At 44.0% G+C, this 13,640-nt stretch overlaps 1 protein-coding gene across 9 annotated transcripts in view; it reads right to left on the reverse strand.

Moving 5' to 3' along the window:
* Positions 1-13,640, reverse strand: part of Kansl3 (KAT8 regulatory NSL complex subunit 3) — a 35,542-nt gene that overhangs the window by 10,468 nt on the left and 11,434 nt on the right. For 8 of the 9 annotated variants that reach the window (XM_021631596.2, XM_021631593.2, XM_021631595.2 and 5 more), the window contains 11 exons: positions 11,491-11,581; positions 11,167-11,352; positions 7,700-7,831; positions 7,137-7,253; positions 6,843-6,944; positions 6,651-6,722; positions 5,274-5,348; positions 4,911-5,068; positions 2,215-2,278; positions 1,165-1,365; positions 852-1,008 (listed from right to left, as the gene is read on the reverse strand). In XM_021631596.2, coding sequence (XP_021487271.1) covers positions 852-1,008; positions 1,165-1,365; positions 2,215-2,278; positions 4,911-5,068; positions 5,274-5,348; positions 6,651-6,722; positions 6,843-6,944; positions 7,137-7,253; positions 7,700-7,831; positions 11,167-11,352; positions 11,491-11,581 — 1,355 coding nt within the window. Of the gene's footprint in view, positions 1-851; positions 1,009-1,164; positions 1,366-2,214; positions 2,279-4,910; positions 5,069-5,273; positions 5,349-6,650; positions 6,723-6,842; positions 6,945-7,136; positions 7,254-7,699; positions 7,832-11,166; positions 11,353-11,490; positions 11,596-13,640 lie in introns of all 9 variants that reach the window. The other variant, XM_060369858.1, reaches the window with a different exon arrangement.

Genomic DNA, 13,640 nt, shown 5'->3' on the forward strand with positions numbered 1-13,640 from the left:
TCTACATCAACTTAGTTTCTCCAGTAAGCATGCTACCCAGAACTACAGCAACCCATTGGTTCTTCCTTCACCATATTTCTAAGGGAATCCCACCAGGGACTCAGCTTGAGCCACCACTCACAGAGCACTGACACGGAGCCCAGGGCGCCTAGCCTCTTCTGTTGCCTTCATCCATCCACTCACACTTGTTAGTGGTACTTCCTAAGAAGCCTGGGTTTAAGTAATAATCCACTGGCTCCATTAAAAGCAAAAAGGGAGGTAAGCAGAGGACCATGTGGTTGTGGAGGGAGTGGGGAATGGAATGGACCAACATAATGGACAGAGCTAAACCGATGCCTTTTTCTTGACTCACTGACTTTCCCCTTTTCTACAGCTCCTCACATAGCCCTTGGATCCCTTCAAACCCTGATTTTAACAATATAAATGTTTCTAAGCCTTATCTAAAGTGTAACTGCAAAATCCCAACCAAACTGTACATGTCCCAAAATGGAACTCTTCAAGACCAAATCAAGGAAGGGAAAGGTGAGCTAGCCTAGAATCTGAGGAATAAAATCTGTCACCCTGTGCTTATCATCTGGAAAGTGCTCTGACTCCAGGAATGGTTGGCAAAATATGCAGCTTCTCCAATTAATAAGAAAAAAAGTCAGACCACTACACACAGCTTGTAAGCTCAATGTCTCCAGCACACCAAGACAAGGCTGTGACTAACAACCACAACGCCTAGTACCACAGCCTTGGGATTTTGTCTAGAAACAATGAGAGCCTCCCACACTGCAGATCTAATACTTCCCAACTGCCACTAGTAGGAGACAGACCCCACTGGGGTTGCTGGGCCAGGAGACTGACTATACCTTGGGCTTGTTTGTGGGTCAGCACAGCTTCCGTTCTCTGCACATGTCTTTTCAGCAGCTGGGGAGTCCCAATCTGACTGGACTTCTGGACAGAGGCGACTGTGGTCACTTTGGTCTTAGGGCTAGAGGTGGGGCTGCTGGACACACTGGAAAGATCCTGGATAGAAAAGGTCCAAATAGATTTGTATCCAACCATCATTCCGCATGACTCCCTGGATCTCCCCTTACAGGAATTCCCAGATACCCCTACAAAAGAAGACCCAACTATGCGTCTTGAGATATCAGCAAAGCTACCCTTTCCTGCCCGAACTACCTCTGAGCCTGAGGGGGATGTGGGGAGTCTGGCAGCTGGGGAAGCAGGTCGACTGCCTCGCTCAGGAATTTCGAAGGCCAAGTCTCTTCGGGCCAAGTCCCGGGGCTTCTTCTTCTTCTCAGCATCCTGATCCCGGGGCTCAGAGCCCACATGACCCTCAGCACGGGTTAGCACCCCAGTCAGGAAGTCCACAATCTCATCCTAGTGTGAAAAGAAGCCATGGTTGTTATGGATATAAACACGTTTTTGTTTTACTCCCAGGTGTGGGATATGGGACTGATCCAGATTGTACATAGCAGCAAGCTATTTGCCTCGTGTGGGCTCTGAGAGGGGCTCTTTGCCAGCTGAAATTAGTTGAATTTTGAGGACTTGGAGGGGTATAAGTATGAGGAAGAAGGCTTTTGGCTTGGAGAAGTCGGAAGAGGACTGCTTGCTGCTCTTGCTGGTTACTTGGACTTCCTCATGACAGATACTGGTATTGGCCCCAAAAGAATCCCATGATCCTACCAAGCATAAAGAAGTAAAGAGGGCTATGTCCCCTTTTCCTTACAACCTTCTTTTTCCCTTGCCTGGGGTTAGGGGGTTGGTAGGGAGGTATAAACTTTAAGGAGCCCCCAAATAAAGTAGCATTTGAAAAACTGGCGCCTACACAAAGCCTTAGTCCTTCTCTGGAGAACAGGACCCTCCAAGATAGCACCAAGCTAAACAGAACTCCACTCTCAAATGATGGTTGTTCCTCATCACAAAACCACACAAGGGCCAAGGTTCTTAGCTGCTATCCTTGCAGAAGACCAGCAGGGGCCTATGTGAAACTTCTGGGCATACTCCACCCCTCCATTCTGTGAGATACCTCACCCAAACCTTAGTTCACCTTGCCTTTGCTCCTTTTCCTCCTCCTTTCTCCCTTTATTTGACTGTGATTTGGTATACCACAGAGCCTACTTGAAGCCCTTCATGCTCCAGAGCGAGTAAGGTTGCTACCAGTAAGATGAAACCTAAACACAACAGAAATGAGGGCCGAGCTACAAAACACACGAGAAAACTGTTTACCTGAATACATCTGTCCACCATGCTTTGAGTTAACCCTTCTGACTTCTTCTTTGCTTTGCTTATTCTAAGAAGCAAAAAAGAGAAACAGTAAGGCCAGTGAGATGACTGAGTGGGTAAAAGCACTCAGAGAATGCATGATGACTAAGTTCAAACTGCAACCGAGTGAAAGGAGAGAACTGACCCTGAAAGTTGTCCTCTGACCTCCACACATACCATGCTCCCATGTCCTGGTTCATGTTTATCTCCTTCATATAGATCTCAGGGAGAGAGAGAGAGCGAGCGAGAGCGAGCGCTATAAAAAACTTTTTATTTATAAAGAGCCTGTCTAAAAATAACAAAAACCTGGTTTCTGAGTGAGGCTTTTGGCAAAGAGAAAACCAGGCCCCTAAGTTATACCACAGAGAGCAATATTATATTATTGAAACTATATTTACTCCAAAATAAATTAATGATGCTTAATACAAATAATACCTATGTTCATGTTGATCCTCCAACCTGAGTTGTTTAGGAGCCACATGGTTCAAGAGAAGAATTAACTCTTACAAGTTAACCCCTGACCTTCATAAAGTGTAACATCTGCACAAACAAAATCAGTACTAAAACTCTAACTTAAAAATCACAAAAAGATATTTTTTTTTAGCCAGGTGTGATGGTACACACCTTTCATCCCAGCACTTGAGAGACAGAGGCAGGAAAATCCCTCAGTCTGAGGCCAACCTGTCTACCTGAAGAGTTACAGGATAGCCAATGCTACAAAAAAGAGACTCTATCTGAAAAACATTTTTAAAACTAAAATGTAAAATGTACTGTAATGAATGTTTGTTTCCAAAGATAAGAGTCTTATTGTTTTCTTCCAATGGATTGGTAGGTGACCTGATCTTAACACCATCATTTTGCAGATGAGAACAGTGAGTTACAGAAGTTAAGCAACTTACTCAAACCTCTACATAAAGGAATTAAGACTAATGGAAGTTTCCCAAATTTTTAGTAAAATGATCTTCCAACGATGTCCATATTTCATAAGCAGCACCACAAACCAACAGCCAGCATTCCCATCCTTCCCTATTCCCTAAAAGCCACTCAGTTCACACACACACACACACACACACACACACACACACACCCCACACTTCTATTCTCTGTGGATAAGATCATTTGAGTACCTATGAAAACAATGTGTTTACATGAAAACACTGCTTTAAACACCAACAATCAAGTGGTAAATGACGAAGGCCAGGAAGACAACTCCAATATTCCCGAGGGAAAAAGCCACACACATGCCCACCTGTTCAGTAAACATGAACAACGGAAGCTGGGCACACCTTGAATCTCAGCACTCAAGGCAGAGGCAGATGGCTAGCCAGAGCTACATCGTGAGGCTGTTTAAAAAACAAACAAAAAAACCCTACAAATAAAGGTGTCCTCTAAGACTGTCTTGGATGACCAAAGCTACAAATCACCTTCCCCGAACACCCTCCCCCCAAATTTTGGCTTTATTTATACTTCAAAATGTATCCAGTCAGTCTTAACCCAAGTCAATCTGCATTCACATTGATCGTCAAGAAATAAAAATTTTTAAATGCCTACGCCAGTAAAAGTTTGATGACAAAGAATCTCAAAGCATGTTCTCCCCACAAGATGACTCCTAATTACAAAGGGGAAACAGTAATTTCATAGTGGAGAACCCCACAACAGCTACCTCAACTGTGTGATCCAAGTTTTCTTCAGTAGTAATAAGGCAAATTGTATTATTTATCTCCGACAGAGTACACTGAGAAGCTGTGTCCTCTCGGTGGCATTCCTGATAACACTGAACATCTTCAACATAATCAGAAGAAAATAACTGATTTGTTCCATTGCTATTTTTTATTTTGTTTTTCCAGACAGGGTTTCTCTGTGTAACAGTATGAGCTGATTTTGAAACATGGATCTGTAAACCAGGCTGGCATCGAACTCACAGAGATCCACCTGCCTCTGCCTCTCAAGTGCTGGGATTAAAGGCCTGTGCCACCACGCCTGGCTGAAAATAACTGAAAGAACTATCTATAACTGGTCAGCTGTCTTCAACACTGTCAAGGTTACAGAAAACAAACACTGAAGACTGGGCATGAAAGTAAGGTCAGAATGATCATATTCAAGGTCATCCTCAGCTACATGGTAAATCTGAGCATAGCCTAGGCTACATGAAATCTTGTCTCAAAACAAACAAGAAAAGGGGGAGAAGGGGAAAGAGGGAAAGAGGAAGAGAAGAAGGGGGAAGGGTAAAAAACCCACTGAGAAACTAAAAGTGAAGAGTTAATACAATCTGTGATCTTGGACTGGATCTTACATCAGAAGAGACATTAGGGAAACATAAAAATCTAAGTTTCTTATTTAGACTGGACAATGCTTTCAAATCAACACTAATTTCCTCATTTTGAGAGTTATATTTTGGTTATACAAGAAACTCTAGGTAAGAGATAGATGAGAGTTCAGATTTCTTTTACCAGTTTTACAGATTTTGGAGTTTTTGAGACAGGTTTAGGCTGGCCTCAAACTGAATCCTCCTGCATCAGCTTCCCAAATATATACATAAGGCTTATAGGATGCAACTTTTAATTGATACTTCAATCAAACTGGCCTGTCAGTACTGCTTCCAGACAAGCATTCTTTTAACATTCTAACACTCCTTCTCAGCTCAAGGGAAATGTACCCACCTGAGATTATCATCAGCTCCTCCAACCACCACCAAGCTATTTTCTGCTCTAATCTTTTCCCGAAAGTCCTCCATGGCTTCAGGGTGACACTGTAGAGAATTCTGACCAATGACAAAGAGGACTGGAGTCTTCATGTCCAAGAGTGGGTCATCCACATCCTAAAAGAGGCAGCAGTTTAGATTTAGCCAGTCAGTCCTCAGGAAACGCTGTCCTTGAAGCTGTCCAGAAGGCTCAGCTTTAACCTGCAGGAAGCCTCACCCCGCCCTAGAGGCAGCATGCACTCCACTGTCCTGTCCCCATTCCTGTTGTCTGCTATTCCCACTGCCAAAGACCAGCCAGCTTCATCTCACTCCTTGCTCTTACCCCCCGGGGGCCATCCACAGTAAGCAGAGGAAACCCAAGACAGACAACTGCAGCGACGTACTCCATCACAGACACCTGTAAATAAGGACACCAGTAAATAAGGGCACCGTTCACCTTTGGGGCAAATAAATTCACTGCAGCTCAGCCTCCCCAGGATTCGGGGGCCTGGGTAGCCCTGATACACCTGTCAGCCCCAGCTTTCTTTGCTTGTCCTAGCCTTCAGTTTTGTCAGCCATGTCATGATTAGGTGTACGGAACACAGGCTGTCATCACCTAGAGAACTGGAGCCCTGACAGGACCCTCACACACACCTGTCATACTCAGCCCTGTCGACTAGAGCCCTCCTTACTTTGTTACTGAGAACAAGTATAATCAAAAGAACAAATGTTGCCAGGCTGGGAGAATAGCTAGAGCAGAGTAGCACACTTAGCTCACATGTGCAAGGACTTGGCTCCCATCCCCAGAACATACAGAGAAACACCCCAAAACAGAAAAACAAACAAAAAACACAGATGTCAACACTGTCCCTTAAGTGTAGAATCTCTCACCAGTGGTTTTAGCTCCCACAGAGCTGAGACTTCTCAAAGCAAGTGGCTACTGAGAGCTCTGTTCTGGGGTATGCACAGTGTAGCAATGCTTGCTCTCTCACCACTCTAGATAACACACTTAACTATACTGGCTGGAAGAACCCGGGCTTTCAAAAGTCAAGGGCACTTACATAAACTGATGTACACATGCAGGAAAAAAATGCCCCTTGATATTTATAAGCATGACTATAACATCAAAATCAAAACTACTATTTTGTACCTATTTGAAATGTTAAGAAGACAGCACAATATAATATTTACGTCTTGAGAAAAGAAATTATTCTTTTTTTTCCCAGAGATATATACTTAAACATATATAAATGAAATATAGTATTTGGGATGTTTAATGCTGTTTTGTTTTCTTCTCCTAAGAAGTTTGGGATAGCCCAGAACTCAGTATATATAGCCCAGGGTAGCCCCAAATTCATGGCAATCTTCTTGCCTCAGGCTCCCTAGTGCTGACATTACATGCATGTGTCATCATACTTTGGAACTTCAAAATAATCTGCAACACAGAGAAGGTGGGCAGGAATACGACAAAAACAAGCTATGAGTGAATCACTGGTGAAGCTGGGAGAAGAGATCCAGGAGTTGCCCTATTCTTCCTACTGTAACATTTCCACAATAACATTTAAAAACTCAGACTGTCTCCCGCAATGTGAACAGGTTCCCACCCAAAGTATCCAGCACTGAGACAAACAACGAAGAACTCAACGTAACAACAGTAGCACCAATCCCATGACCACCTTCAAGTTTTCAGTGACCTCCAAACATAACAGAAGTTACTTACATGACAAGCCACCAAAGCTCCAGTATTCCATCCAATCAAGATGATGGGTTTGTGTGGGAAATGGCTGTGAATCTTTGTGGCGAGAGGAAAAAAAAAAGACAGTTAAAAAAAAAAAAAAAAAGACTGTGCATGGACAGAGAACAGACCCACATGACTGGGTACACCTCAGTGACTAAACCTGGACATTCTCACCTCCAGCACTTTGCTTCTCACTGTCCCAATCATGTGTTCAAGGCACTGCAGAACTCCTACCTCACCGCCACTGTTCAGCAGATGGGTGGATACAGGGATGACCTACAGGGAAGAAAGGACATCCATGCCAAGCTAAGTTTCAAACATCAATTCTGCTTAACTTATCCCAAATTTCTTAGACAAGTGACACTTAGATGCTAAAATTAGAGTTAGGGGACAAACCACACTGAGTTCAACAAACTTGACATCCTCCCACAAGGCTTTCTCTTTAATCCTCCAAGACTATACCATCACCTTGCCTAAGCAGGAAAGCTGCGACTGCCAGAAGCGCTGGCGGCGTGAGGCGGGGAGCACGGAGCTGGAGGGACCAGAGGAGGCGATGAGAATCAAAGGAGAACCAGGCAGTTTACTCTGAGGAGACAGAATCCCATCCAAAAACTGAGTGAGAGGTATTCATCTAGAAACTCCCAGCACTGATCCTTTCGCTCAGAAAGGATGGCTCAGCAGTTAAGAGCACACACTGCTCTTCCAGGGAAGCCGAGTGCAGTTCCCAGCACCCATATTAAGTTAAGGCCTCCAGCTGCCTATAACTCAGTTCCAGGTGATCCGAACCCTCTTCTGACCTCCATGAGCACCTGCACTCATATGCGTGTGCACTTGTGCAAGTGCACACACACACACACACACACACACACACACACACACACTTTAAATAAATCTTTAAAAAGAACCCAAGCTATCAGTGAGAAAAGGTAGGCCACATATCTTCCTCCTGCCAAGCCTCTAGGGCTCAGTCTGAATATTCATGTGCACATAAAGACTGCTGATGTTAAGTCAAGGCTGAATACCCAACTTACTGGTTTGTTATGAGAAAGCACACCAACAGCAGGGTCCCAGGGTCTCTTGAGGAGGAGTGACAAGGCCTCCGCTCCTGCAGCCCCAGTCTTTGTGTTGGATGACACAAGCATCCGGTCGATCAAAGTTGGGATCTACCCCCCCAAAAAAAAGAGCACAAATGCTTTCAGTATGAAGTGAGAATGAGAAACCTTCCCTCCAGCAGCAATCCGCAGCAGGAAGAACCCCACTGAGCTCTGAGCTCTTATGCACAGCCTCAAATCAATGCAGACAGAGTACGCTGTGAAAGGAAAGCGGAGCTGATCCTTTGAAGGCAAGCTGGTTGGATGCACCAAGGGACAAGTTTCTTCCACCTCCACCCCCATGACTGTACTTCAGAACTTTCTCATATCAGAAAGCACACAGCAATCATGGTGACTTATGCCTATATGATCCTAGCAATTGGGAGGTGAATGCAAGAGGATCAAAAATTCAAGATCAACTTCAGCTAGGGGGAGGAGGGGAACACAGACATGACAGCTTGGGATACAAAAGACCGACAGACAAACAAATAAAAATATGGATATAGCCTTCAAGTTGAAACATGTATAATGAACCCTGTTATTGTTTCCCCCAAATATATCCCACTATATTAGGTATACTGCTTTATAACATGTGCTGTTTTTAACTATTCCCCAGAAAAATGACCACACCAATATATAAATATAGGTTTCAGACATGCTGATGCTGCAAAGAAATATCTTTATAAATCCCACAATACCCACAGAAAAGTCAAAACAATCTCAAGGAAAGAAAAAAAAAAGATTTTTAGGTATTAAAGGTAGTTTTCAGAGGAATTTTAAAAGGTTTCAGAGACTAGAGAATATGGTTTGAGGTAGACATAAAATCCTAAGGCAGCAGGCTAAGATGAACTACTCTTAACTCAGGGGAAAAAGAGAGACAGACAGACAGAGACATGCAGAGACAGAAAGACTGAGTAGAAGCGGGGAGTAGCTCTTAACCTAGGATTTGCAATTAATTATTTTGGGTTTAATTTCCACCCAAAATAATTAACTAAAATAAAACGAACAATGCAGTGTGGTATGTTACTTGAAATCCCTCATCTGGCCTTCATATAAATATGCTTCAGATAAATAAGCTTAATAAGATTTGAAATCTGGGTCCAGTACTCAGGAAGCCGAGGCAGAACGGTACCCAATTCAAGGTCAGAAAAGGGAAACCCTGTTGCAAAATAAGTAAATAAAGAAGAAAGGGAGAAGGGACACTAACAGGAGCTCTGCATGAGACTTTGGAAAATTATCATCTCTAGACTGTGTCAGTTAACTCACACAGTTAACAAATACCTCAGCTGCTTTTACAAAGCAGCGAGCTAATCCTGCAAAGGGATTTAATCTCAAAGGGTAAGAAAGATAAACCAATGGGGTGGGGTGGGAGCAGGGGAGCCCTATACTGCTGACAGAGCCAACAACAGAATAAGGAAACAGGCAGTATCTGAAGCAGCAATCCATGAGCTGAAACAGGCTTAAGATAGACAGGACTCCAATGTGACATGAGGTATGAGTTATTAGTAAAGGCACAGCTAGTTATGGTAGTCCATCCCAGTTATCCCAGAACTTGGGAAGCAGAGATAAGAGGATTAAAGCAAGTTCAAAGCCTTGCTTTAATTTGTTCACAGAGCAAATTCCAGGTCAGACAGGGTCCCAGTGAGATCCTGTCTCAAAACAAAAAGCAAGGATGTATAGAGCTTATTCCAGACCCAGGTGGACTTCAGTAACAGATTCCAGCAAGGAAGTAGGAGTATACAATGACAAAGGTTAAAGACAAACAGCAAACGCTCACCACCCCAAACTGGCCATCCTTTATAACCCCTCTAACCCCGAGCCACCACTCAACATTGCACACACTGAGCTCACTTACACAGTCTCAATAGGCAGCAGAGTTACCAATGAAACTGAAAAGCTTTCAGGCTCACTGAAATCATGAAATCGGCAGGAGCCGATTCCACCGAAGAGCTAGAAGACCAAGCTCCCCAGCCCTTCCAGCCCGGTATTCATTCTGCTTCAATACAATTAAGACCCTGGGTTTGCTGTCCCTTCTCTGCTCTTTCATAATGAAAGTAAAGGTGAAGACAGCTAGACTAAGAGCAGAACCAGTCAGTTGCTGTATAATACCCAGCAATATTTTAAAGAAAACAATAGCATATTCGTTAACAGCTTTACGCCTGGAGCTAGAGGAACTGGGAGACCACAGCCCGGTGCAGACACACCTTATAGTCAGTGTGCTCACTGACTGGTACACCAGACACGCTGGTGTCATGCCCTTCCAGCTAGCCTACCCTGGACCCCAGCAACATATCTAGATAGCACTAGCAGCCACTGTGCACACTTAAAAGAGTCCACAATAACTTAAACCAGAAGTAGTGCAGATTTGTCTCTTCAAGCAGAGGAAATCATATCTAAATCCTAGCCAGGCTTAAGTGTGGCAGAGCTTCACTAGTCACCAAATATACTTCTTGTTGCTCACTTCCGTGCCATTATAATACAAAGTATTAGGTGAATGAAAACAGGTCAAATATCTTACCACATATATAACTCTTGTATCTAGTCCTAAGATTTGTTTTACTTTGGTACACTACCAGTTTTCTTTATCTTTCTAACAAACTCAGCATTCCGCAACTCCAAAAAACAATTAAGATTAAGAAACAATGAAATCAGAAGCTTTGAGGACATGACTGGGCAAAGGCAAGGACCCAGGCTATACACCATGTAAAAGAAAACAAAGTAAGAGCTGAATTAAGAACCACTGCCTATGGCCATCTTGTGCTGGAATGAGGCACATGCTCCTCAAGCCCCTAAGAGAGCTACCTGAATAGCCCTCAGTGTTACTGTGGGCTTCCCATTTGCTTGCTTTTGTGTCAAGAACTCTACCTCATTCACTACCTTAATTCCTACAGAAATAAACTTGCAGTGTAGACCAAGCTCAAAGAGATGGAGATCCACCTGCCTCGACAGTTCTGGGATTAAAGATGTGTACCACCACACCCGGCCTACCATCCATCTCTTGTAAGGAGAGACTTTAAGCCAGGCAGTTCCTTGCTATGTAATCCCTAGCCCTCTTGAGGAGTCACTGATCTGCTTCTCACACCTCCTTATCAACGGTCCTCCTCCACAAAACCCTCATCTCCTCCACCACAATTCAACTCAGCCATGACTCAAAGCATGAGCTGCAAGGCTATTGAGGTTAAATATGCATTTTTGGTTTTCAGATGCCATACCTCATCCATAAGACGGCAGGACTGAAGAAATTTACACCAAACACAAACCTAAAATGATACCCTTTTCCCATTTTTAATAATCAAACTGTTAGCCTCAACCATGCTGACCTGGTCACATGGCTTGTCCAAACCTACATGCTGAACCCACAGCAAATACTGGATGCTGCCACTAGGTCAGAGCAACCTCTGCCTTACCTTCCCTTTCAGGGTCTGCAAAGCATCCAAGTAAGCAGCTAGCATGGGCAGGCTCAAGGTCTCCACAAGGGTGGTGTGCAGCCACTGGATCAACTTGGTGTCCCAACTTACGCTTGCCAGAGCCTGCCGCACCCTCCTTGCACACTTGTCCACAGCAACACGACGTAGCACAGGCTCATTGCAAGCCTGAAAGATGTTCATGAAAGAACAAAACAAGAGTTATACTGGACAGCAAACTGGGGGGAGGGAGCACATGGGACACAAACAGGCAGCCAGTGAGCCCTGAACTAAGAGAGTCAACTACAGACAAATCTCCAGTCTTACCCCTTCATTGGCCAAGCGTGCAAGCCGGTCAGACTGTAGGGCCTTGAGGATCTTGTTAAACAGCTTGTTCTGAGCCATTGTCCAGCCAGTCCTATAACAGAAATTCTGAGAAATTACAAGTGTAACCCTGAGGATGTTTCCCATGTATGTCCACCATATAGAGATGCTGTCATGTTTTTGTTCCAATCATGAAAGAGGCCAAGGTCACTGAGCTAAAGCATGAAATGATATCTAGCTTTTGGTCCCAGTCATAGAGTCTTTCAGAGCTCAAAAAGCTAATTACTTATTTACTGGCTAAAATAATCATACTAGTAAGCAAAGACATGGTATCAGCGCAGACAGGTCTCAATTCTTTGTACTATTTATTTTCTAGACAGGGTCTCACTCCAACCCCTCCTCCTCAGCCTGCAGAGTGCTGTGATTACGACAGGCCACAGTGCGTGACTCAGCAGACATCTCAATGTGCTGCACTAGAAGCAGAGAGTAGAGTAAGAGCTCTACTCAAGCCAGTTTGAAGAGCAAAAGCATAGCCGCACTACAAGCACGGTTCTCCAACGTCCCAATATTGTACCCAACACAAGTTTTTTTCTTTTTCCACAGATTTTACATTTTTTCTGTCACAAAAATTAGCACAGTAATGTTGACATTTTATTATCCTAGCATATGACAATGCCATTAAAATATTTACCTCCTTACTGACAGCTTTCTGTGTCCTTCTACACCAGAATCAACTACAATTACAAGCCTATCTTACTATCTTCAGCCCACACTTCACTACCAACATGGCGGTTCATGCCTCACCTCACTCCCCTCCCAGCAACCTTAGTAATCTTGACATCACACCATGACTAGTCATCTTAGAGGCAGGAGGAGAAAGGTAACAAAATATGTATTTAAACTTTACTCATTCTCCCTTCCATCAAGAAATTCCCAAGAAGCCAGGCATGGTGGCACATACCTTTAATCCTAGCACACAAGAGGCAGAGGCAGACAGATCTCTTTTGAGTTGGAGGCCAGCCTGGTCTACAAAGTGAGTTCCAAAGGGCTCTGCATAAAGAAACCCTGTCTCAAAAACAAAAACAAAACAAAAAAGCCCAAATAAAGCAAACCAGGCCTCCACAGCCTGGTAACAGATTTACATTTAGGGGCTGGTAAGATGTCTCTGTGGGTCAAGTGATTACTGCTGTGTAAGCATGAGGACCTAAGTCTGTGTGGCTAACACCCACGTAAAGCCGGGCATGCTGACACATATCTGTAACTTAGTGCTGGGAGGTGGGGAGAGAAAGAAGGATCCCAGGACTAACCAGTCAGCAAGGGCTTGGCTCAGTGACAGACCGTACTGTATGAACAGAGATTACAGGAAGATGCCAGACCTCAATCTCTGGCCTCCGCCTGTATAAACACAGGTAAGCACAGCTATACAGTCCACAGTATTCTTGAATACACATATACATACACGCAGCACACACACACCAAACAAATACAATGTAAAAAACAAAAGTTAAACTTCTTGTAATGAGCCATGTGGACCCCAGGATCTTCCCAAAGATTGTCACTCCTGGTTCGGGGTGCTCTTCGAGCCTGACCAGCAACCCCCATTCCCTACACACACGGGCATCAAGAGCAGCCCAGCCTGCACCTTTTTCCTTTTCTGAGCTCAAACAGTAATGCCCTCTTTCCTACCTTCTAATGCTTCCTTGATCCCTCTTATCCCACTCTGGCATTCTCTAGCTCCATCTTTTCAGCTGTATCACCACCTCACATTCTAGCCACACTATGTGTTTGGCTTCCTTTGTTAGAATGCAAAAGCCATGAAAGACAGGATTTTTATGGTCGAGTTTTAATGCTGTATCCCTAGTACATGCAACAAATGCCCAACACACTGAGGTATTAAACATCTGGGAATAAACAAACCAATTGTGCACACTGCATTCTAAATGCTCTGAACAGCTAGGTTCATCCTGTTCCCACACACACACTCTACTAAGCACACAGGTTCTAAGCAACAAGAACACAGCAGGAAGATGTAGACTCAACATTCAACCAAGCTCTTTAACACTCTAAGGTGGTCAAGCTGCAGAGAAGCTACTTGACATGGTATCAACAGTCTCCATTTCTTACTTCAGGGATCAGTATCTTTTCCATCACAC

Source organism: Meriones unguiculatus, chromosome 16, assembly GCF_030254825.1.
Source record: "Meriones unguiculatus strain TT.TT164.6M chromosome 16, Bangor_MerUng_6.1, whole genome shotgun sequence".
NCBI lineage: Eukaryota > Metazoa > Chordata > Mammalia > Rodentia > Muridae > Meriones > Meriones unguiculatus.